Source organism: Oculina patagonica, chromosome 2, assembly GCF_052425735.1.
Source record: "Oculina patagonica isolate OP01 chromosome 2, crgOcupat, whole genome shotgun sequence".
NCBI lineage: Eukaryota > Metazoa > Cnidaria > Anthozoa > Scleractinia > Oculinidae > Oculina > Oculina patagonica.
In genome coordinates, this window is record NC_135759.1 from 38,518,409 (window position 1) to 38,543,741 (window position 25,333).

Below are 25,333 nucleotides of genomic sequence, written 5' to 3' on the forward strand. Positions count from 1 at the left end.
AACAGTAATAGAGCAATCTCTAACGTTTCTGACAACAGCTTTATACGATGATATAAGAAAATGATTCTGTATTCTAAGTCTCTTTATCCAGTTAAAAAGAAGATATTACGTATTTGACTGCTCCCTTGGCATATCGTTATATCGGGGTTCCACTGTAATCGATTTTAATCGACAACACTCACCTTCGCTACCAGCAATTGATGGAAAATATTATCAGCAAAAATATCGATGGTTATCGAGTTACATAAATCGATCACAATCAATTGTTGTTTCGTGTGATTGCAATGGATAAAAAAAAGTGGGAAAGAAAAATAGCCACACATTTTGAATAAAACAAAATTTTACGAAAACACAAACGAAGATGAAGTTTCAGTAAAACCATCAGCCAGCAGTTCGGCAAACATCTAGCTTACCTGGTTGAGGGCTCGGTAATTGTACGTATACACTTACAATTCTTCGCAATTTACGTTTCGAAGAACACAGCAACAGAGTCGAGTCGAGTCGAGGATTTTTTTGTCACAGGTGTGAAATATAAACACTTTTCTACCGATAACGATAGTTCAAATACATTACCTATATCTCTGCATCCGCTGCATATTATAGAAATAACAAATATATGAAGGCTCGACCCTGGAATGTAGGGCAGTATACAATGTGGTATTTGGGCCTCGTTCTACTGCCCCGTTCTATATCTTACCGATAAGTACTAACAAGTACAAAACAGCCCTCCATGGCGGCCACACTACGAGTAACTGGGTGTGCGCTTGCTTCGAGGTTCTAGCTAAAAGCGCGGAGATGGGCAGTGTGACTACTTGTAGAAATAACGTCATAAACTGTTCACAACTCAAGAGGAACTTTTGAGCACAGTGAGTGCTTTCACTGCAAACTTTTGGACATTTTATGGCGTCATCTCTGTGGCCCAAGAGTGTAAATCATGGAAAAATGTGGTCGTTTTTTTTTCTTGTAAAAACCACTATAACATTATGGTAATATTGGATTTTGTGTCATCTGTAAAACGCACTGGCTCGGGCCATTGCAAATTTCAGGCCTTATCTGGAAAACAAAACGTTGTATCGACATGAAGATTCCCATGTAAATGTCACTTATGTATAGAATACATTCAATAGGGATAGCTAAGCTACACAAAAGCAAATTGCTAATGATGATATCACAATAAAGTCGAATTTAGAATTTTTTAACAATTTTGTTGTTGTTGTTGTTGTTTTTGAACAAACAGGAGTGGAAGCCTGTGACGATATCCACTGTTTCAATGGCGGAACATGCGAAAACATTGATGAAAAAACGTTTAAATGCGTTTGCGCGGAGGAGGTTACTGGAGAATACTGTGAGACACGTAAGTAGCAATAACAATTTTAAAGACTCTCTGTCGACCGGTATAAGCATTGCTAGCGCGTTTGTTATTGTTTTGATTTTGGCGCTGAAGAAAATCGTTCGAAAGTCAAAAAGATGTAGGGCATTTGGCGGCCTGAAATAAAATATACCGTTAGAAACAGGTACAAATTGTTTGCTTTTAAGGTCATTTGGCTAAGAAATATATATTTTTTTGAAATTATGACCTCGCGTCGTGGAGTCGCAAGCTACAATGACAATTACAAGCTCCTGTCGCCGTACGCGTCATTTGAAAACAACTCCACCAAATAAATTTGCTTTTTATTTACTTTTAGAAGCACATATACAGAGTATATATATAGTACTTAGTGCTCTTAAAATATTGTTAAAATGTAGAACTAGAGCAATGAACATTTCTTGGCGATTTCTATGCTGCGGTTTGGAATCCCTACGGAGTTTGTTTCGATAAGCGGTCACGCACAGATTCTCAAATATTTTCAGTTCAATCTTTTTGCAATCAGAAAGGTTGCCATTACAAGGAAAAATGCAGTAAAGAAAGCACTTTTTCATCGAAATAAATTTCAAATAATCTCAACAAAGCTAACATGGTACTGGAAGAATCTGCTGTACTGGCAATGCGAAGGGAAATAATTCAGCAGCGATTTTAATTAATGTAACTTACTCAGCTTACTGCAACAAATGGGAGCGTACCGTCCGTTGTTTAGGTTCTCACATCTGTAACAAACGAACAATTTACGACGAAAAAAGTAAGAGAACAAAAGTAAGAGAAAGAGACAAGCTTGTCTCTTTCTCTTACTTTTGTTGGGGGCGGTGACGACTAGCGAGGAATTAACGGCCTCAAAACCCCATAAAAACACAAAAGATCACAAAAAAGATGAAAGGTTAGTGAACTTTTTTTATCTGGCTTACAGTAGATCAAAGTTTGGGATCAAAAGATGTAAAATTCAGAATTTATGAAGCATTTCTCGCGGTCAGTTGACTTAAGCCCAGGTCAGCCGTTACAAATTACAGTGAACGTATGAGATCAAATAGCGCTTACGTCACGCGGCCTCAAACACAGAGGATGGTCTGCCTGTGATTGAAGAGCGAAATGATCGACAACTCAACAAATTGAGGTTTCGTAGGCTACGAAGCCTCGGGCGAGACGCGCAACGCATATCGGTCGACAGAGAGACTTTAATTCAGTTTCGTGCTATTGTTGTCAGTCGTCATCAATATCACTGATGAATTATTTTTGAAAGCAAAACAACCTTACTGCTGTTGATGATGTTTGAAACATCGGAACATGTTCCGAAAACTAAAAAAGGTTGTTGTGTTTTTAAAATTAATTGCGTTCGACGAAGGAGAGCGCAAGCCTAATTTTGTTTTTGTGTCCTGTGTCTTTGAGTTGGTATGCCTGTGTACTGTTATGCGGAATGAGTCGAGCCGCATTGCACGCGCAGATGTGAGGACGCACAATTAGCCTCCCTGCTTAATTTTTGCAGGGACAAATCTTGGCCGGGAAACTGGTAGCCACAGATGGCCTCGATTTCATGCAAAAGAAGATGGCGTCCCAAACTGAGCTCAGAAACATTATTTTGCTTGAAAAAAGGGCTAAAAACGTGTGTCGTCACACAATCTTTCTCACACTTAATTCCGTTATGGTTTTTCGCGAAGATATTAGCTACTGTACGGTGAGCAAATCTGTTACGTACGTTCGTACGTACGTACATACGTACGTACGTCAAAACAGATACTTTGAACGGTCGTGTGAAGCAATATTTAAGATTAAAACAACAAGTCATCTCGAGCTTTATATATTAATGTGCACAAATGCAAATCCTTTGTAACCTACAACCACATATCCATTACCAAATGCACTGAAGTTATACGCAGTAAGTGGTATAACAACGTCTGTCCGGCATCTGGTTACAAGCCGATTTTAGGCACAGAGCATAATTATTCTCCGAGAATCCGTGGCACATTCCGCCATTTCATTTTTTGCATGATCATTTCATTTTTTGATGATAAATTTGCTTCGTAAAACTGAAAATCCCTTCTTTTTAGATTTTTTTTAACAGTTCGATTAGTGTTTTATAATTTAATCGCTTTTTCGCTTTTTCTTTTTTTTCTTTTTTTCCTTTTCCGTTTTTCATTTTCCTTTTTCTTTTTTCGTTTTTCGTTTTTTTTATTACTTTTTCTTTTTTCGTTTTTCGTTTTTATTACTTTTTCTTTTTTCTTTTTTCGTTTTCGTTTTGTCAGCAAAGATTTTATAGAAACGCCTTACGGGTCGCAAGGGGCGCTAGGATAGTAAGGAACTAGATTTGCAAGGCGAACCATTTCATTTCGTCGCCTGGTCGCTGCTCATGATAAACAGGTGATATGCGTCTTAAGGAGCTTTGTAATCTTCAATTGGACCTACCTATTAAATTCAATGAGAAGTTAAAGTTGACCTACTTCGTCTGCAGCCTATTCAGTCAAATAAGAAGAAACTTTAAATTAAGTGATACCTATCTCGGAAACACATGCATTGGAGAACTATGTTGTCTAACTCACGAGCCCTGGGCTTTCGTATTGCTCACACACAGCAGTATTCCCGAACACTCCTTTCGCTAACGCCACTTTTAACAGCACCAAATCGAGCCTGTAACAAGGAAACAATTTCGCCATACGTTTTTCCTGCGCAGACAAGGGTTCGAATATCGTCTTCTTCAACCAAATTCATTGCGAAATGGCGCCTTAAGTCATACTGACAACGAACTATATATATCCCAGCATTCCTTGAGACCCGTAAGGCATTTCTAAACTATCTTTGCTGACAAAACGAAAACGAAAATAGAAAAAGTAAAAAACGAAAAAAAAGAAAAACGAAAACGAAAAAACGAAAAACGGAAAAGGAAAAAAGAAAAAAAAAGGAAACGCGAAAAACGAAAAAGGAATGACGTAAAAAAGAAAAAGATACAAGGAAAAAGGAAAAGGAAATAAGCGGCACAATAAAATTATCAAACACGAATCGAACTGTTGAAAAGAAAAATCTAAAAGAAGGGATTTTCAGTTTTACGAAGCAAACTTATCATGCAAAAAATGAAATGGCGCAATGTGCCACGGATTTCCCAGCTTATGTGGCCTCAAATAAAACGATAGAACAGTTACAAATCATTGGAAAAATGTCATTGAGTGTCTTAGAGTTCAGTTGGACATATTACACGCTGTCGTCGGTTGGGTTGTTTCTTGGTGACGTGGTAATGATAACGTTCAAACCAAAAGGAGTTTTAAAAACAGTATTGAGAGCAAAGACCTTGCACTTCTAATGGATTAGTGTAACAAATGCGACATATGCTGCATGTTTGGCGGCTATAATTTTTACATTTTACACTTCCTAATTTTTCAAGTTTACATTTTGTTCTCATAAATTTATTTATTTAATTGCATATCTATGTAGTAAGGTTTTCTCGAATCAAATTGTAAATAATTTTAACTTAATGTAGTTAAGATTTATTTTAATGTATAAGTATAGTGTTCCCAACTGTAATTTTTTTAATCTAAATACCATCCATGATTTAATGAAGTCTTTGAGCCTAAGCATCCTGCACTGGGAAATGATTTGATCATTTTAGCCCACACGGAACAAAATGCAATTTGCGGTTGGTTCAACAGCTTTTCAAACAATACATAAATACTGTTTCCCTCAGCACCAGCCATTTACTTAATATCATTCCCCTATTTGTTTCGACGTTTATACATTTGCTATTACTAGAAACGAAATAGCAAATATTCTATCTTGATCACCTTATTGCAATAATGTTGCAGTAAGATAAAAAAAAGAAAAGTGGAGAATAGCAAATTGGAATTAATTAGGAATACAAACAACATTTTTAGACTTTAAAAATTCTCAAAGCAAACAGTAGTATGGATGAATAAAAGGTTTCGAGCTTTCCCGTTAAATTCTGCACATCTGACATGGGTCTCTGGTGAATGTCGCATGCATACTATTTTTCGATTAAGCTAACTAATTGCTGTTTGGCTTTTTTCATTTTTTTGTATGACACTGTTTTTGCAATATATATTCCGATGTATATGTCCGTGACTGACAATCGTACTGCGCTTTATACAGGTATAAGCAAATGTAAGGAGGACTCATGCATGAACGGTGGAACTTGTGAAGAACTCGGCGATGGAACGATCAAGTGTAATTGTAAACCTGGCTATAAAGGACCCGTCTGTCAGATAAGTATGTGTCAACATATAAAAATTACAGGAACTTTGTTGCCTAGGCTACAACGCAATTTTTGATACCCACGATAAAAACTGTTAATTAGAGCGGCTTTTGTGGTTACCAAGGTAACCATAATGCTCCTATCTGTGTAAGTAAGTAAGACTTTCCAAAGCACGAAGTAAGAACGAGAGCGTACCGAAAGGGCACGAGGATTTCTCAAGTTCTCCAGGTAGCTTTTTATATGAGTTACGGCGATGAATTGTTAGGATTTAGTTAAATATGAGGATTCCGAATAAAAAAAACCACTTTCACAATCATTATGGCACCTTTGAACTGTCCACGATCGACAATCGACTGCTTTGATGAACCGCTGGCCGAACGTAGTTGGAACATGATGCTTGGCACGTGCATATAGCCGAACGTAGTTGGAATATGATGATTGCCACGTGCATATGGCTGAACGTGATGCTTGGCACGTGCATATGGGCGAACGTAGTTGGAATATGATGATCGCCACGTCCATGTGGCCGAACGTAGTTGGAACGTAATGCTTCGCACGTGGATATTGCTTCGAAGTAATATTTTTCGAAGCACGAAGGAAGAACGAAAGCGTACCTGAAACGGCACGATGATTTACCTAATAACTTCTGGCCATGCATAAAACTCTTTCCCGTACTGCCCTTTAAATATCGTTTCTTCAGGAACGATGGCTAAAAAAATTACCAACAAGCAGCTATTTCAAAAAGAAATAGTGTTTTGTTTCCAGATTGCGGTAGGGTGAGAATAGCGTAATCGTGAGCTTTACATCAAGGAGATAAATGTTGTTCGACATGGCAGTTGCACAGCTTGCTATACGAAACTGTCCATACGAAATTTGATGTTTTAGGGAAGGTACGTTTTTTATCGGGGGGGGGGGGGGGGGTGGGCCGGGGTTTTTTAGAATTTTTTTGCGAAAAAATTGATGGCCCTCCCACTTCCTAGAATGTTTTGATGCATGACCCTTCACAAACACTCACACCAAAACATGTGACCCTCCCCCACCTATACAATAGTTCCTTGAAAACAAAAATAACTGGAAGTGTTAGTGTCCTAAATGCCTTCTTGTCGCTCCATCTGCACACAAAGCAGCTATTACAGGGTTTTCAATAAGGATCAGAGTAGGCGGCAAAAGTTTTGGAGTAGGCGGAGAGGGGAGTTCTGCGCCTAGGGCGCAACCTTCTAGGGGGATCGGGGGGCATACTCCCCCGGGAAAATTTTAAGTTTTGGGCCTCTAAGAATGCATTTCCTGCATTCTGGAGGAAGAATTATGTATTAAGTACTCTACAACGTTGACGAACAATGACGAACAACTCTTTTACCACCGATGGCCAGTTTTTTGACCGAGCAGAAAATACTCCATTCCACCACCGATGGCTGGAAAACCGTACAAACAAAACGATCTATCTTTCTTTGGGAAAAACTGGGCACTATTTTCCATATTTGGAAAACTAATTTATGCAAGGGAAAGCACATGCTTTGAAAACAAAATGGCAGTCGGTTTCTTGAACTGAAGGATAATGAAAGCATTGTGAAACGAAGAAGACCCGCTCGAGTAAATTTTATGTTTTTTTTTAAACCATGCGTAGTCGATGTGTAATGTTTGTTGCCACTGTTTATGTTTTATTACTTGTTAAAAAAATTTTTTCCTTGCCAAAAAAAGTGTAACCCTCCCCTTCCTGTGAAAAGAACAGGTTTGGCCCTCCCCAATTTGTAAAAATTTTATCGATGACCCTCCCCTCTGAAGCTCCGGCCCACCCCCCCCCCCCCCCCTAATAAAAAACGTACCTTCCCTTAACAGAACTTGACTCTCTTCTTTTTCGTTCTGAACTTTTCGTGCCGACTCGAATGTTTTCGCGATTCTCGTGACACTGATCACGCAACTTCAGATACGTCCACGCGAGAACCAACGCAATTTTGCGTGTATTCGCGCGGCTTGTGACGTCGAAGATGCCGTGAATTTTCCTATACACATTAATACATTAATCTGTTACATGAATTGAAAAAACTTTGTAACTCTCCTGCATATATGCTCTTCTCTTGCCCGTTTTCGGGGCACGCTAGCCCTTCCGTGCGAGCAAACACGGCGGATATGCCATGTCATCACGCTTTTGTTTGCGTTGCAAACACTCTGATTGGTGGAAGTTTTCTTCCGTTTCAGAATATAGCTAGAATTAAACGCTAAAAGAGCTTACTGTACTTTTTTTCCCAATACATCGCTTTAATCAAACCTAAAACCATTGCAGTCGTCGGATATTTGTATTTGTAAGGAATCTCAATATTTTTTGGTCTTGCTGATTATTATCTTTCCGATTTTTGAAGAACATGCTTTTACGAAATTAATTGCCTTCGGTCAAACGTATTTACTTTGTGGTTGCGAGCGTTCTCCTGATTGGATAGTAGCCTCCACTGTGTAAATAGTTCACCTCGAAATTTATTCTTCCTCCGATCGCTACAAATTTTGGTAGAATGCGTGACAAGGTTATTACCCAATCCCCCCGCAAATTTGAATGTGGCCTACACGACAAGAAGGAAGTAATAATAGAATGTCTATTGATCTTGATCGTCACCTGCGAAATACAACCGATGAATCGATCGAAATCGAGGTAAGAGTTGTGTACTACGTACAGTACTAGTACGAACGCACATGGTCTGAAATGCAGTGAAATGTTATTTATATTTATATTGCTTGGAATCAATATCTGAATTTATCTCTGAGTATAAGGAGATCGTTATATTTTGCAGAAAAGGGTCAACCCGTTGCCTTTAATATGTTTTCCCCCTTATTAGGACCAGAGGTAAACTAAAAACACATTTAGACCCGCCAACATCAATATCTGTTATTTGTTTTGCAAGAAAGCCTACGACAACTACGTTCACCAAAAATCTCTCAGAAAATCTTTAACATATTTTTCTCGATCTGATTTCTTGTAAAATAATTGATGAAGTGGGCGGGAGTGGGGGGACTACTTTCATCATTACTACACTATGAACATTCCAGACCCATTTTAGCTATTCACTATTTCCTCAGTTCGACTGTAAACACAAGTCTGTTAAAATATCGGTAACCACATGACCTCTTAGAGGGCTGTTATTTTACTTTGTGTCCCTAAATAAGTATGGATTCTCCCAGGCTATAATGTTTTGATACTTTAACAAAGTTTCTATATCTATCGATCCATCCATCCATCCATCCATCCATCCATCCACCATCCATCCATCCATCCATCCATCCATCCATCCATCCATCCATCCATCCATCCATCCATCCATCCATCCATCCATCCATCCATCCATCCATCCATCCATCCATCCATCCATCCATCCATCCATCCATCCATCCATCCATCCATCCATCCATCCATCCATCCATCCATCCATCCATCCATTCATCCATTCATCCATCCATCCATCCATCCATCGGTATGTCCATCCGTCCGTCCGTCCTTCCTTCCGTCTGTCTGTCTAAAATTTTATTCAGAAACTAATAACTTAGCAGCTTAGCAACTTAGCAGCTTTCTGTGGAAATTTAGATTCTGAAAATTCTTCTCTAGAAATAAAGGCATGTGATTCGGACCCGTGCTTGAATGGAGCGTACTGCACCAACGAACCAGAAGGAAAGTACAGTTGCGAATGCCAGAGTGGTTGGCTTGGAGAAAGATGTGAAACTGGTAAGTTAAAGTTGGCGTTATGGGTCTTTTAGATCTGAGGTTTTTGACGCTTTTTACTGTTATTATACCGTTGCATCCCAGTAAACAACATCTCTGGTGGATTTGTAATTTTTGAAGTCTTGCGACAACCAAGGACAGGCAATGCAAGAACAAATTCATGCAAAAGCACAAGAACAAGACTCCTCCTTTACTTTAATCAAAGAGCTCTTTGAGCCACAACTGAATGAATTGCCAAGTTTAAAAGTTTAGTTTTCATTTCTTGAAAATTTATGAGCAGCAGGTGATTCAAACATTTCTTTGATGCACATGATAACAGATAAACAGTGGAATGTCTATTACATTAATATAAGATAATTTCGCCTTACGTGACTAAGTATGTCTGAGTAGCACACACGGGTAGGCATCTGACTGGGAAGCGAGAGGTCGCAAATTCATATTCCAGAGGAGACAGTTTTTTTTCTTTTTTCCTTTTTTTTCTTTTTTTAACCAGTAGCACTAAAATGGTTTGTTTATTATATCGCTCCGTAGGTATGCATTGCAGAATAATTTACATGTAAGCCGCTAAGTAATAACGCGGTAAATAAATATATCAGAACATATAGACTGATTCAGGTACAAATGTATTAAATTGTGCTGTTTCATCTGAAAAGCTATTCCTTTTGTTCCGAACAAGCAGCCACGCACTCGATTTTAGCCAACGTTCTGGTTTCTAGATAGATCCATCGTTCATGAAGCTTATGTGAAACCCGATTTAGTTTTCGAATGTTCCTACATGTACGACGCTAGCTCGACAGATATATACGAAAGAGATCGATCGTTACATCGCTTTTGCGGCTCTCAGTTTCCACTTTTTCGGTGGCCGAATACAGTTCCACATATAATTGTCAGCCTTATTTTGTTTCTTTGCTTCTTGTTTTTCTTGTAAACCCCTTTAAATTTAAAAAGGCCGCCTTTATACGGCCGTCTTGCTACACTCTTTCTTCCAGTATATCTGCTGGTCAGCGGAGTTGCAATGAGGAGTTTACAGATGATGGACCGACAGACCAACGAGTGAAATTGGGCTAGCTACTATACTCCTGAATAAATCAGTCGTAAATCAAAGATCTCTTCGAGCCACGACTGAATTTTTTTTAACCAAGTTTCAAAGTTTAGTTTTCATTCCTTGAAAATATATGAGCAGCAGGTGATTCAAACATTTCTTTGAAGTACACGATAACAGATAAACGGCGGAATTTCTATTACATTGATATAAAATATTTTCATCACAATCCGTTTTAGTATATCTGATTAGCACAGTCGTGTAGGCATTTGACTGGGGATCAAGAAGTCGCGAGTTCGAATCCCAGAGGAGATATTTTTGTCTTTTTTTTCTTTTTTTTAACCCGTAGCACTAAAATGGTTTGTTCATTATAACGCTTCGAAGGTATGCATTGCAGAATAATTTACATGTAAGCCGTAAATAAATATATCAGAACATATAGACTGATTCAGGTACAAATGTACTTGTGCTGTAACATCTGAAAAGCTTTTCCTTTTCTTGCAAACAAGCAGCCACGCACTCGATTTTAGCCAACGCTCTGGTTTCTAGATAGATCCATCGTTAATGAAGCTTACGTGAAACCCGATTTAGTTTTCGAATGCTCCTTCATTTACGACGCTAGCTCGAAAGATAGACACGAATGTCATCGATGGATTAATGCTGATTAATGGGTCTCAATGTTCGGCTTTTTTGGCGGTCGATTACTTAATGCTACACGTAATTGTCAGCCATATTTTGTTTCTTTGCTTCTGGTTTTCTTATAAACCCCTTTAAATTTAAAAGACCGCCTTTATACGGCCGCTTTTATATGGCCGCCTTGCTACACTATTTCTACAAGTATATCCCCTGGTCAGCGGAGTTGCAATGAGATGTTTACAGATGATGGACCGACCGACCAACGAGTGCCATTGGGCTACCCACTATACTCCTGAATTAAAAATTCAGTCGTAAAAAGGGGATTACACAAACACATTTTCAGACTGTTGAGGCGCAGATTGAAATGCCTTCAACAGGTACAGTGGAGGATAAGAGGGCTTAAACAGTGGGTGTTTTCTGTCCGTCCGTCCGTCCGTCCGTCCGTCTGTCCGTCTGTCTGTCTGTCTGTCTGTCTGTGTATCTATCTAAAATTTTCTTTAGAAACTAATAACTTAGCCTATGAAAATTTCGGTAGAAATTCAGATTCTGAAAATTCTTCTCTAGAAATAAAGGCCTGTGATTCGAGCCCGTGCTTGAATGGAGGGTACTGCACCAACGAAGCAGAAGGAAAGTACAGTTGCGAATGCCAGAGTGGTTGGCTTGGAGAAAGATGTGAAACTGGTAAGTAACAGTTGGCGTTACGGGTCTTTTAGATCTGAGTTTTTTGACGCTTTTTTCTGTAATTATACCGTTTTATCCTGGTAAACAACATCTCTGGTGGATTTGTTATTTTTGAAGTCTTGCGACAACCAACGACAGGTGACGCAATTACAAATTCATGCATAAGTACAAGAACAAGACTCCTCCTTTACTTTAAAAAAAGGGGATTAACACAAGTACAATTTCAGACTGTTGAGGCGCAGATTGAAAAACCTTTAACAGGTACAGTGGAGGATAAGAGGGCTTAAACAGTGGGTGTTTTCTGTCCGTCCGTCGGTCTGTCTCTCTGTCTAAAATTTTCTTTTGAAACTAATAACTTAGCAGCTTATGAACATTTCTGTAGAAATTCAGATTCTGAAAATTCTTCTCTAGAAATAAAGGCATGTGATTTGGACCCGTGCTTCAATGGAGGGCACTGCACCAACGAACCAAGAAGAAAGTACAGTTGCCAATGCCAGAGTGGTTGGTATGGAGAAAGATGTGAAACTAGTAAGTTAAAGTTGGCGTTATGGGTTTTTCAGAGGCGGATCTGAGTTTTTTTAATGCTTTTTACTGTTATTATACCGTTGCATCTAGGTAAACAACATCTTGGGTCAATTTGTAATTTTGAAGTCGACGCAAGTACAAATTTATGCATAAGTACAAGAACAAAACCCTTCCTTTACCTTAAAAAAGGCGATTAACACAACAATTTCAGACTGTTAAGAAAAATGAAAGGCAATTATTGTCGTAAAAATATTGCGATTCATGTCTACATTTCAAATCGCTCAAATTCGCCATTTTGAGCCGCAGAGACGACGACATAAACAAATTAAATAGATTTAAGTTTATTTTGAGCTTAAATGTATACATTACTTGCAATATTCTTACGACAGTAACAGTCACACTGCTTGTATGGACCCCTTGTATTTTCTTCTTGACAAGTCTCAGTTACAAATTTCATTTCAGAAATTTCATATAGAAACTCCGTTTCTTTTGTCGTTGAGGCATTGTGAAATAAAGAGCGCACAAATTTTAACGTCGATTTTTTTACGTCAAAGTCTTGAGATAAACTCTGCCTATCTCTGGCTCTGCTCATGTAAAACTGTAAATCTGTAATTACTTTTGCCAACAAGAGGTTTCGTCCGGTATACAGACTGTATATTCATACTGTAAGTGATTTCTATATATACGCGCGGACTACAGTGATGCCTCCTCGAGTTTTGGCTTTACGGTTGGGCCAAAGCCCTACGACATTAAACTACTCATTAACCTACAATAAGTGACAAAAGTGTTGACACATTGTCATTTTAGGCTCTACTTTATTGTTATTTAGTCCAGTTTTTCAGCCCTTCGCCCCTCTTTTTCAACCCCCATCCCCTATCAATGTTGTAGTTTGTTTTTGGAAGCCCTTTGCTACAATCATACAACATTGGATGGGGGAGAGGGGGTATTTTGGCGGAGTGCGATGAAAATTAAAAACTAGTGGTAATTTTGTCATAGAAACTCCGAGGCGAAGCCAATGTGTCAACTACTTTTGACTAATAGTAAAGAACATTACACTGAAGAAGGGCTCTGCCCGAAACGTCTGTAAATATTAATTTTTTGACACTTAACAGAGTTTTTTCTCAAATTTCTTTACTATTGATCCAAAGTGTCACGCATCATTGACTGTTTATTTCATTCTACTTTTGACTAAGATTGTCTGAGGTCTGTTTGCGTGGCTAGAGAGGATATCCGTTTAAACTTAGCAGTTTTAGTGTGGAATGTTCGATTTTTGAGCTTTTGACTCAAAGAAAATACTAATTTTTTCATGCTATCAACGAAAAATATGTTTAGATTACAACTGATTTCAAGTAGCTACCAGCTGACACAGACCACGCGCCGGGGGAAGACTGGAGGGTGCTTCAACTCCCTACACCCCCTCCCTACCCTATTTTTTACAGTAAAACGAAAAAATTAGTCTCAAGGAATAAACAAAGGAAGACACGAAAAGTAAAAATAATATAGAAACAAAACATCACTGAAAACGTTTTGTTCCTGAATGTCTTTCCATTAGCTGATTACAAAAGCCAGTGTGACAAAGCTGATTGGCAGGTGAGCCTTGACAGGACTGGGTGGTCTGTGTGCCCACAAAAGAACACTTACCTCAAGGGACTGTGGAGACATGACCGATGGCCGGGAAATGAACGAGTTGGACTTATCGAGTTTGGAAGGTGCTGCACACCCTGGGAAAAATATTTTGCTGACCAGCCTGCAGATTGTAATAATGCAAACTGGCGGAGTACGTTAGACAGGTGAGTAGTTAAAATAATAATAAACCCTCCAACACCCCCCCCCCTCCCGTAGGGGGGAACTCCAGTATAAATTCAGGATACGACTCCAGTAAATTCATTAGTTAAGTCTGTACCTATTTCAGGATAGAGATTCGAGACTCAACCCTAACTCTTTGTCAAGAGAGACTGCTCGTAGTCTAGGATTACATACATTAAAGGGACTTTGTCATGGGGATTTTGCAGCTTTTTGGTCTAAAATGTTCTGAAATTTGTGGTAGGCAACTTAACCCATAAAATATTGCACATCTAAAGGAAGATGCAACCTTACTTTGTGGATAATATCAAGTTACGGCTATAAATATCGATGTTTCGAAGAGGCGCGGGAACAACTTGAAAACGTTTGCCTTACTTTTTCAAATTGTAATTCGTTTCCATCAATCCGCAGCCAAAGATGCTCGTTAACAGTTTCAGTGCTCTTATATAGCAATCTTTAATAAAAATGGACTATTATTTTTAGGTTTCCTACGACACAAATATAAATTTTGGCGGTTCAAAAATCTGGTAAAATCCGTGATAGTCATGCATAGTCCCTTTAAAGAAACTGACAAAACGAATACGCAATTTGTACATCAGAATAAATGAAGTAAATTGTATTTTTGAACAGAGAGTTTCTGAGGGAAGAACCTGATTGATCCCTTGTACTGATCACTTACGTGTAAGTTTTCGATTATTTTTTGTTCTTTACAGGAATAATGTCTGGGCTTTATGCCCCGACGGTTATTTCTTGAACGGCCTCTATAAAGGAGATGGAAAATATCTGAACAACATTGAAGAAGGACAGTGTTGCCGACCACAAAATCAACAGGAAGATGGTTATGACGAATGTTACGACGAAAATGTTTCCATTTTATTCGACAATAAAGGTTGGAGCGAATGTCAACGGGAGGGATATTACATGACCGGCATCTACAAAGGCAGCTGCCAGGAAGTTAACTGCATTGAAAAATTCAAATGCTGCAGGATGAAAACAAGTACAGTATAAACCCGTTACTAAGAACTTAATAATTTTTTTTAACTTTTTCGCCATGGCTCCCCTTGAACGATTTTTTTTTTCAGCCATCCCCTCCCCACAAAATTAATGGTCCGTCTCTAAACTTGTCGGAGGATTCATCATGTACTGAAATATTAAACACAACATCAATTCAAACACTGCTCCCCTTCTTACTCAACAGTTTTTTACCACAGTTTTTTAACCACCCTGAACTGGAGGGGTCACGTGACGTGATCACGCGCGGTTTTAAGCTCTCTGAGCTTCTTGTTAAGTTAGGTCTGGGTTAGAAGACAACACGGAAACGGATTTGGTGTCGTGGATTTCATCGATCAGAAGAGAGCTATTTGGTGTTTTTTTTTCGTTTCTCAAATTTATAAAATTAATGTCTTATATTTCATATTTTTCCTGGATTGTCCGGCGGTTTTTCTCGGGCAACCGGGCCTTTAATTTTCCAAAAACCTGGTTACCCGAACGCAATAGGCTATTTCCGAGTTTATATACCTATTTTAGCTCCAACAGGATTATTTTTGAAAAGCACACTAAATGTGTGGTTTAAAAGTATTTTTGATTATTTGAAGTTAAAATTGATGTCTTGTTGAGAAAATAAGGACTGAATGGGTTAGATCTCTTCAATAAAATTTAGCGTGTTGACTCCCGCGGGTAGTATTTTCAATTTTTTTTTCTTAGAGCGTTTAGTGGGACTTCTGCAAAGATACTCCAATGATCAATGTTCCTTCCCTTGTTTAAAAGCACCCAGCAAATTCTAAGACTATAAGGAGCAATGCACGTTCTTCGAGTGCGAAACTAAATTCTTGGGCGTTTAAAAAGATTAATGTTTAACAAGTTCTGCGGCATCATTCGGCAGGAAAATACTGTCACTTGTCGCTGAAATTCAGAAAGAATTGATTTTTGTGTAAAATTTCTCGCCCCAGGCTACGCTCTGTTTTTCCCGAAAAGAAGTACCAAGGATTACGTCATCTTAAATAATGCCATGCCAAGCCTAACAGTCGTGACAATTTGTCTGTGGATGAAAGTCACTGATACAGAAAATAAAGGAACACCACTAAGCTATGCTGTGCCTGGGTCAGACAACGAACTGGTCTTGTATAACTACAATGGTTTTTCTTTTGAGGTGGCAGGCTCTTCCAGGTATTAACATTTACAAGCAAACATTCCATTTGCCTTTAATATAACTTAGTCATACACCCTAGTCACACTAGAAAAAGTTTTCAAAGTCAATTTTACACAGCGTTTTATTTAACTCATTTCACAGATAATAAAAATTGAAAATTACTTTTAAGCGAATCCGTGGTTGCCTCTATAACTGATCTGTAAGAAATCTGGGCTAATTTGGCTAATCAAATGACCCAAACAGTTAAACAAGTTGCTCATTTTTATAACATCAAAACATCCATTCTCTCCCTTCTCAGTGCTAGAACAAAGATTCCAACCAAACCATGCTAGACAAACAAAGTGTTACGCATTTTCCCATGACAGCTTTTTGATGATATGCAATGCATAACAGTGAAAGGTACAACTATCTAACAGTTAAAAACAGGAACAAATCTATATGATGCTGACAATAATTTTCTACTGCTCTCTTTAGACAAACTTCTGTATCAGCAAACGATGGAAAGTGGCACCACATCTGCGCAACGTGGGAGAATACCGCTGGATCATGGAAGTTGTTTAAAGATGGCAAGCTAGGGGATTCTGGTACAGATTTTGAAACAGGTAGAGTCAACTTGTCCATCACCAAATATGGCTCCGAAAACTCATATAACGCAATGACTATAAGACACATTTTAGTCCCCAGAGTCCATGATCCTTCTTATTTGCACCAGAAAACAAAAGCTGTAGCCGGCTCCATCACCGGAAGTCCCCGATTCACCAACTCATTGTCAAATCTGAAAAATCTAATTGCTAAAAATGCAAAGCGAGTTTTAAACGCATGCTCACAAATCGGGTGCGACCCATTCTTGCCCCAGAGGCATCGTTTATTTATTTCACGTGGTCGTAACGTCACATAGCTCTGTAGAAGAGAATGAGTGCGGCTTAAAAGTCGTGATCCACGGCGCAGACCATAAGGAATGCGGGCGCTGGGGACGAGAATGTATGCAACATATATAAAGTTGCAGTGTTATCCCGAAAGGTAGATGAAGAACGGTCCAATTTATCGGCTTTTTTTCCACAGGTCATGTGATCCCTGGCGGTGGCGCCCTGGTACTAGCACAAGAGCAAGACTCTCTGGGAGGAAAATTTGGTGACACTCAAAATTTCATCGGTGAAATGACAGGTGTCAACATCTGGGATCATGTGATAACTGACCAAGAAATCATGCGCATGTCTCAGTCATGCCAGACAGGGGTGGGGAACGTGTTCAAGTGGAGCGACTTTAAAGATCACGTGAAAGGCTCAGTAAAGATCATTGAATCGTCATGTTAGAGTCATGAAGATGGCAGCTTCGACACTTAATACCATACACGTCTGCTAATGTGATATGTAAGCATTGTGGAGCTTTTATCATTAAAGGGAAAAATCAAGTCAAATCTCTTGCTCATTTTTACTCCGACTAGAAGAGGTTCAAACCCTTCCTTTTTCATATACTATTTTTAACAGAAAAGGTACTCCTTCCATAAACCTTCGATGGGAAACAGTTCCCATTTCGTATATCTATAAAAGAAGAAATACTGCATTAACATTGCACTTGAATAGCTTCCTAAAATATTTAAACGAATCCAATGTGGGGCGGCTCTGTGTTGAAAGGCCCTTTTAAATACATTCGTGGCATCATATAGACTCTTGGCTTTAGGCCATCGTAACTTGACTAGAAACATTAAACAAACAACGGTAATAAACATGAAAAATCGCATTTTACTAACTTGATGTTTCGTGTGCTAAGCAACATACACTTTCAAAAGTATGACCGTTACAAAATTTTGACAACTATTTAAATATTGCTATGAAGGGGGTCTGGTACCTAGACAGAGACAATAGTCCTTTCCCAGGATAATTCGCGCACAACGGAGACTGGGCAGAATTATCATGAAAGCGAGGCTGTGGTAAGTACAGACCTTCAGCGCGTGGAAAAAACAATGGCGGAAAGCTCCGAGTCGGTGGAAAGCCAGAATTGGAAGAATGCCTCAGCTTCAAAATTGGCTGAGACTTCATGGACTTAAAGTAAGCGGAACCAAACAACAACTAGCGGAGAGAGTGGAAAATGCGAAACGAGCAGGAGTAAACGAGAGTTACGCGCCGACAGGGTCACGAGTCCGGGTTCTAAGAGGTACTCTGTATTGTTGTGTGCCTTTATGTCACAGTTGGAAAGGAAAAGTTTTAAATGGAAAGCCCGTGAAATTGCATAGCTGGAATAGGCTGCCTCTTGACACAAAACTGAGACGGCAATGGATAAGGCAGTTACAAACTGTTCGCAAAAATTTAGTTCCAAAAGTGGGAACACGAGTATGTAGCCTTCACTTCAAAGGAACTGATGGGCCGAAACCTTGGTGCAAACTTCCAACATCGTTTCCTTCAAAGCCACTACCAAAATCGCCCACCCCGAAACGGCCATTGCCTGACAGGTCCAAGGGCTCTCCATCAAAACTCGGGCTGAAAACAAAAAAACGTGTATGCCTTGAGAAACGATTTGACAACAGCGGAACTGTTAATAATAACAACTCTGCGAAATTTGAGTATAGTTTTCATGATTACTTGCCGTCAAGCTACTTCTCAGGAAGCATATCTGCTGACATTGTTAAAGAAAATCAAACTGATACCAGTACTCAGTTTTGTTCAAGTACAGAGGACAAAAATATTCAAACTGGCGTAGCAACATGTGACGTCAGTATACAAGTAAATCTTCCTGTGTTGACAGCAGAAAATCTTCAAGGTAACGACGAAAAGACGAAATTTTACACAGGGATTGTCAATTTTGGAACTTTTATGCTGTTATTTAATAGCATTGCTAAAGTAGCTGTTAAATTGAACTTCTGGCAAGGGAAGGATAATCTGAAAGAAAAAAATCGTACCTCGAAGATGAAGGGAGACAAAAACCAGGAGCTAAGAGAAAAATGAGACTGATTGATGAATTCTTATTGGTGATGATGAGGCTCAGGCTGGGACTTCTCGAGCGGGAGTTAGCAGATCGTTTTTGTGTCTCAACAAGTACAGTGTCCCGAACCCTAATTACCTGGTATTCTGTTCTTGCTGATCATCTGAAGCATTTAATTGCTTGGCCTAGCCAGGATGTAATTGTGACGAGAATGCCTCAATGTTTTAAAAAATTCCCTGGCACTCGGGCGACTATAGATTGTACAGAATTTTTTTATGGAAACTCCATCATCTTTAGTTAATCAATCTATCACATATTCCAGCTACAAATCTCATAATACCTTTAAGGTTCTTGTGGGTATCAGCCCATCAGGAGCTGTAATATTTCTTTCGCAGTTGTGGGGTGGGAATGCTTCTGATAAACATATTGTAAGAGAATCAGGATTGCTTAATTTGCTGGAGAGTGGAGACAGCATAATGACTGATAAGGGTTTTGACATTGATGATTTAATTAAGCCATTGGGAGTTACCTTAAATATGCCTCCAAAAAGGCATTCTAACCGTCAGCTGACAAGGAATGAGGTTGAACAAACAAGGCGGATTGAAGCTGTTCGCATCCATGTTGAAAGGAAAATGGAACAAATTAAGAATTTCCGAATTTTACAGGGGACTATCCCTGCTACAGAATGGAATAATGCAAATAATATTGTACTTATCTGCACTGCTTTAACTAATCTTGAGCCTCCTTAAGTAAAATGAGTGTACATTTAGAATTAAAAGTCAAGCTAGTAAGAAAATTGTTGGCAATAAATCTATGTAATCAACTTGTTTTTTTTTCACAGTTTTATTGATAACAATAACAACAAACCAGCTATATTTGGGTAATTTTGAAATTTGGCTACTGGCAATACAGAGGAATAATTACTTAGTCAGGGGGATGCCCCTCTTTACCCTCTCAGTAAGAGCCTCTGACACAATGGCCTCCTTAAAAAACCTCACAAGTTTTGGAAGCATTTGCTTCTTCCAGAATGTTTCATTAATCTTAACTCTCATTACTAACAAGCCTTTAAGGAGGCTCGATGTAGTTTTTTTAGCCGAAGGGTGGTTGTTTTGAAAATTAAAATTATCTAAGAAGCCAATGTTCGATTTTTGCCAAAATACACCATAATGATCAAATATGACCAAATTTTAATTTTTTACTCGTCACTTTGTCACAAAGGTTACCATAGCAACCATTGACGTTTTCTTTTGTTCTCAAACAAGCTTGGTTTTCTCGAAATCTAGACTAACACTTGGTATTCATTTTTTGATATGTTCAAGTACAGTAGATTTACTACCTGTGCTCAAAATTTTAGGAAAATCTGTAAGAGCGTTTTAGAGTAAATCAAGAATGAAGTTTTTGGTATTTTCTTATAATTTCTTACAATCGGCAGTCGATATATTTTAACAAATTAAAGCAAAAAGTCTTTCGCTTTTAGTTAATGGTCTTTGATGGTGTAAGTATTTATATTTCAGTGAGAGAAACTGTGCTCAAATAATACGAAACAATTTTAAGGCGCCTATTTTATATTAAAACGGTGTTTTTCTGAAAATTTCATTCTTGATTTACTTGAAAACGCTCTTACAGATTTTTCTAAAATTTCGTCAACAGTTAGTCAATCTACTAAACTTTAACATATCAAAAAATAAACACCAAGTGTCAGTCTAGATTTCGAGAAAATCAAGCTTGTTTGAGAACAAAAGAAAACGTCAATCGTTGCTATGGTAACCGTTGTGACTAAGTGACGGGTAAAAAATTAATATTTGGTCACATTTGATCATTATGGTGTATTTTGGCAAAAATCGAACATTGGCTTCCTAGGTAATTTTAATTTTCAAAACAACCACCCTTAGTCTAAAAAAACTACATCTAGCCTCCTTAAGAGTCCATATCACAAAGTCACATTCCTTAAGTTTAAAAAGAGGATCAGACCCTGAATTTGATAGTAGTAGGTTGATGTTTTCTTAAGTTTTACCTTTCCCTTTGAGTTGATGTAACAGAAAAACTTTCTGTCATGAGCTGCAGCTCTCGGGCTAAGAAAACGCCATTTATATGGGCACTTAATTTCTAGCAATCTTTGATATGTTCTGCAGCAAGAGCAGTAAACAAACCCATCTGGGCTTGCCCCAAGATAGGGAAGATCTGACTGAATTACAAGGCCCCTTTCCATGACCGTAAGTCTCTTGTGTCCCCTTTTTTCATATATTTAACAAATCTCTCTTTTGCGAGCGACTCGTGCTGTGATCCCCATTGTAGAGGGGCAGCTTTTAAGGGGTAAGGCTCATTCCCATGAGGCTCTTTTCTGTAACCCATTATTTCTTTTACTGCATTGTCAGGAGCTTTTGTTGGTCTCATCCTACAGATTCGACCAAAATTTGATGCTGTTATTCTCCCTTTCCTAGCTTGCCACCATTTAGGATTGTCACTTTGCCCACGAGTACTACTGATTTCAGTCATCTTTGCCTCAAAAGTTGACATGCTCAGTGATGAAATGTAATTATTTCTTTTTTCCTGAAATTCATTGGAGGAATAGCTAAGGTTATCACTTAATAACTTGACATTTCTAGGAGGAAATGTTTTCACTTGATAGTGTTTGGCAAATTCATCAACATCCAATTCTGATGTTTCTGCTTCTTCATGAGCTCTGACATCATCATCACTTGAAATGTCACTATCGCATGAAACAAACATTTTGCCTTTTAACAATTGTAAAAATTGGACAGTCAGGATTCACTGACTGCAAGCTATCCAAAAAATTGGGGAGGAAAGAGTCACTGACAGAAGCTCCTGCTTTGTAGAGGGTCCTGAAGGGGTAAAATGGGAACTGGGATTTGCCCATTTTGACTGGGATTTGCCTATTGTTTCACTGGGAAAATGGGATTTGGGTCACTGGGACTGGGATTCAGAAACAAAAAATGGGAATGGGAAGAGTGTCAGTAAATGACTAAACATACATATTTTACGCTCTGTAATATTCTTTAATATAGAATAGTTAAAACGCTGAAAACTCTGAAACAAAACCACTACACTGCACCATAATTATTTCCGTGTAAGTGATTAAGTTACTCAGCGGAACAGCTTTGGAGCATGGGCACAAATGGAATATTCAAAAGAAGTGATAGTAAGTTGTTGTCAGTCAGGGTAGTGGTAGGTAAGAGATAAAAATTTAACTTGATAGCTTTAGTTAAAGCTACTAAAAATTTCTAATTCTCTACAAAACAAGTGAACAAATGAAACTTTAGTGATGATCTCAACAGTATTTGTGATAATAACTTGCAGAAATAAAAACATGATTTTGGATAGTCGTATAAAGGGATAAAACCCAGGAGCGAGAGGATAGAGTTCAGGATAACTTGTATGTGCATGCTCAAAACAAACCAATCAAAAACGACAGAGAAGTGTAGCATTTCTTACGTGTAATGTGCACTCTAGGGTAAAAATAGCTCGCTAAAATGAAAAATTCAACTATACAACCAAAGTGCGCAATCTGCAAGAAAAATTGTCGTAATCTTTGTCTAAAGTCATAATTAAAAGAACAGGTACTAAATCTACAAATACTAAATTTTTGAATTTATCATCTGTAGGCGTGCATGTCCAAAGGTTTTGTGGAATATGGTTTGGTTTCCCCCCTTTTTAAGGAGGGGGGGGAGGGTGGGACGACGGATTTCCGAGCATGCGCATGCAAGTTATTTCTGGACTGGCACTCCTGTGCCTGGGTTAATCCCCTATATAGGGCACCGAAGGGAAAAATCAGGGAGTGGACTACATTTAAGACAATCAAAACAACAATGACATAATGCGCTTGAGACCAGATTTTCCACGCACTGGGAATTTCACTGCTGGGTTTGGGATTTAGACAAAAAATAGGCTGGGAAATGGGATTTGGGCAAAATTTAGGCTGGGAAATGGGATTTGGTACCCCCCCTTCAGGACCCTCTTTGTACAGCCCTGGTTTAGGTATGACTGCTAACCTAGGCTTTTTGCCATACTGATGTTTCACTGGTTGCAAATTGCTTATTCGCTTGGGGCTTAGCTTCCTCTTTCGAGGCTTGTTCCATTTGCATGGTAATGATGTGCAAGACACTTCTCCATCATTTCTCATTTTTGCATAGTCTTCAACTGCAAACAGCAAAGCTGCGATATGATTACATGCTTCTCCTAGCCTACAATGAAAAACAAAACACTTTTTTTTACAAACTAAGTAACTAATATTAATACTAATCATAATAATGCATATAATAATAATTGGAATAATAATAATTACGTTATTATCATCATTATTATTATTAGCCCTGTTGTACCCCAGAACCAGGAAAATACAGCAGACTGTGCAGCCAGAATATTTTTTACACAAAATAATAATAGTCCTTTTATTAGGAAGCCTTCTCTCACTTTCTTGTCTTTTGTAGAAAGGTCCTAACTAAGATTAAAAACGCTAAATCATACATACAATAAAATGAAATATACCTAGAAATTTAAAACTATTATATAAAAAACTAACTTTAAAATTGATAAAAGTAACAGTTAAAAAAATACGGAGGAAAGAATTACCTAAATACTAAAAAATAAAAATACTAAGAATGCTTCACTAAATATTTACATTATCAGGTGCACTTCTGGTATCTTAGCTTATTCCAGTATTTCAGAGAGTGATAACACTCTTTCTGCTTACTCCAATTTTAAATAACATGGGCTAATGTTTAATAACATTGGGTAAGCTAAGTCTTTATCCCTTGGGTTGAAATAGTTTTAGGTTCCCTTTAGCCAAAAAGCCAAACAGGGACCCTCAACAAACACTTTTTCTTTTTTAGTACACACAAAGAAGAGAACAAAACAATTAAAAAATAAGAGCATGCACTGTGAATTGGTTGGTTGATGCAGTTTATACACCATATCATACTATAAAAGAGCTCACAAAACCAAATCTTATCTTGGACGAGTACTGAGTGAATTTTTGGTAAGTTTGCTGTTGTTGTTTCATTTAATGCAAGAAAGGATTTCAGAAAAATGATTTAAAATTGGATCAGGTTAACTTTTAAACATATTACTTACCCAGCTGTACAATTACAGTCAGCTGAAAACACACTCGCAGTGTCTTTTACCATCGATATCCACGTGTTGTAGACTAGATCCGTTTTCATTGATGGTAACACTTTGGCCCTGACAAAACAGTAATTGCTTTTATCGTCTATGAACGCAAGCTCGATGTCTTGGACGTGGCCATCTTTAAAAAATTCGTAAGCCTTTAACTGCTTAAATCATTGCATGTCCTCATTCTTGTTAAATTTGCAGCTTCCAAACACAAGATAATTCATTATATCTTTACTTGTTAGACAAGGAAGTCTTGACAAGTCTTTAGTCCACGACTTTAAATTCTTTGGATCAGGAAGAATCTCTGTTTGGCGTTTGCAGCTTTTCAGCAGCTCGTTTTTTTATGTCCTCTTTCTCACGTGCATTTTTTTCCACGGCTGTCTCAACTCCTGCTCGTTTCGCATTTTCCACTCTGTCCGCTAGTTATTTTTTTGTTCCGCTTACTTTAAGTCCATGAAGTCTCAGCCGATTTTGAAGCTGAGGCTTCTTCCAATTCTGGCTTTCCGCCAACTCGGAGCTTTCCGCCATTGTTTTTTTCTCACTCGCTGGAAGGTCTGTACTTACCACAGCCTCGCTTTCATGATAATTCTACCCAGTCTCCGTTGTGCGCGAATTATCCTGGGAAAGGACTATTGATCTTCAGCAGTAACTTAATACTAACGTTTTAGTAAATAGATCAACAACCTCTCACTTCCGACGTTGGCATTTAATGAAGGTTGTAGTTCTTGAATAAATAAAGTCTCCTTAATTTTGAAATGGAGGTCTGTTTTGCCGGACGCTAGAATTTCAAAATGGTCCCATTTGATGTTATGATCTGTAGTTTTGATATGATCAGCAATAGCTGGTGGATGATCGCATCTAGTGAGGGCCTTAGAATGTTCAGTTTTCCTGTCATGAAGTCGACGTTTTTTACCTAAGTAGACATCACTCTATTCCTAACAACCAGCTTTGTAGATGACCTTAGATCGTTGAGAACGATTAAGGCGGTCTTTGTACGGAAAGAAGGATTTGATGCGAAAAAAAAATAATTAATTAATAATTTGATGCGAAAAATAACTTTAATTTGAGGTTGACGAAAGAGTAGAAGTTGGATACACAGGATTTTGGACGTTTAGTGATTTGGTTGTTGGGGAGACCTAAGTAGGGTAACAAGATTATGACATTTTTTAGGAACTGTC

At 38.3% G+C, this 25,333-nt stretch overlaps 2 protein-coding genes and 1 pseudogene across 3 annotated transcripts in view; 1 reads left to right on the plus strand and 2 right to left on the minus strand.

The window, feature by feature from the left end:
* The window catches only part of LOC144644633 (uncharacterized), a 39,976-nt gene extending 22,453 nt beyond the window's left edge, over positions 1–17,523 (plus strand). Inside the window, exons 12-21 of one of the 2 annotated variants that reach the window (XM_078504163.1) lie at positions 1,238–1,354; positions 5,465–5,581; positions 9,157–9,273; positions 11,513–11,629; positions 12,041–12,157; positions 13,707–13,944; positions 14,671–14,954; positions 15,907–16,123; positions 16,581–16,708; positions 17,169–17,523. In XM_078504163.1, the coding sequence (XP_078360289.1) occupies positions 1,238–1,354; positions 5,465–5,581; positions 9,157–9,273; positions 11,513–11,629; positions 12,041–12,157; positions 13,707–13,944; positions 14,671–14,954; positions 15,907–16,123; positions 16,581–16,708; positions 17,169–17,419 (1,703 nt within the window). In that variant the 3' untranslated portion in view covers positions 17,420–17,523. The remainder of the gene's footprint in view (positions 1–1,237; positions 1,355–5,464; positions 5,582–9,156; positions 9,274–11,512; positions 11,630–12,040; positions 12,158–13,706; positions 13,945–14,670; positions 14,955–15,906; positions 16,124–16,580; positions 16,709–17,168) is intronic. The other variant, XM_078504164.1, reaches the window with a different exon arrangement.
* The window catches only part of LOC144644632 (uncharacterized), a 117,329-nt gene that overhangs the window by 57,801 nt on the left and 34,195 nt on the right, over positions 1–25,333 (minus strand). The gene's annotated exons all lie outside the window — the stretch shown is intronic.
* On the minus strand, positions 21,216–24,683 carry LOC144639955 (uncharacterized; annotated as a pseudogene).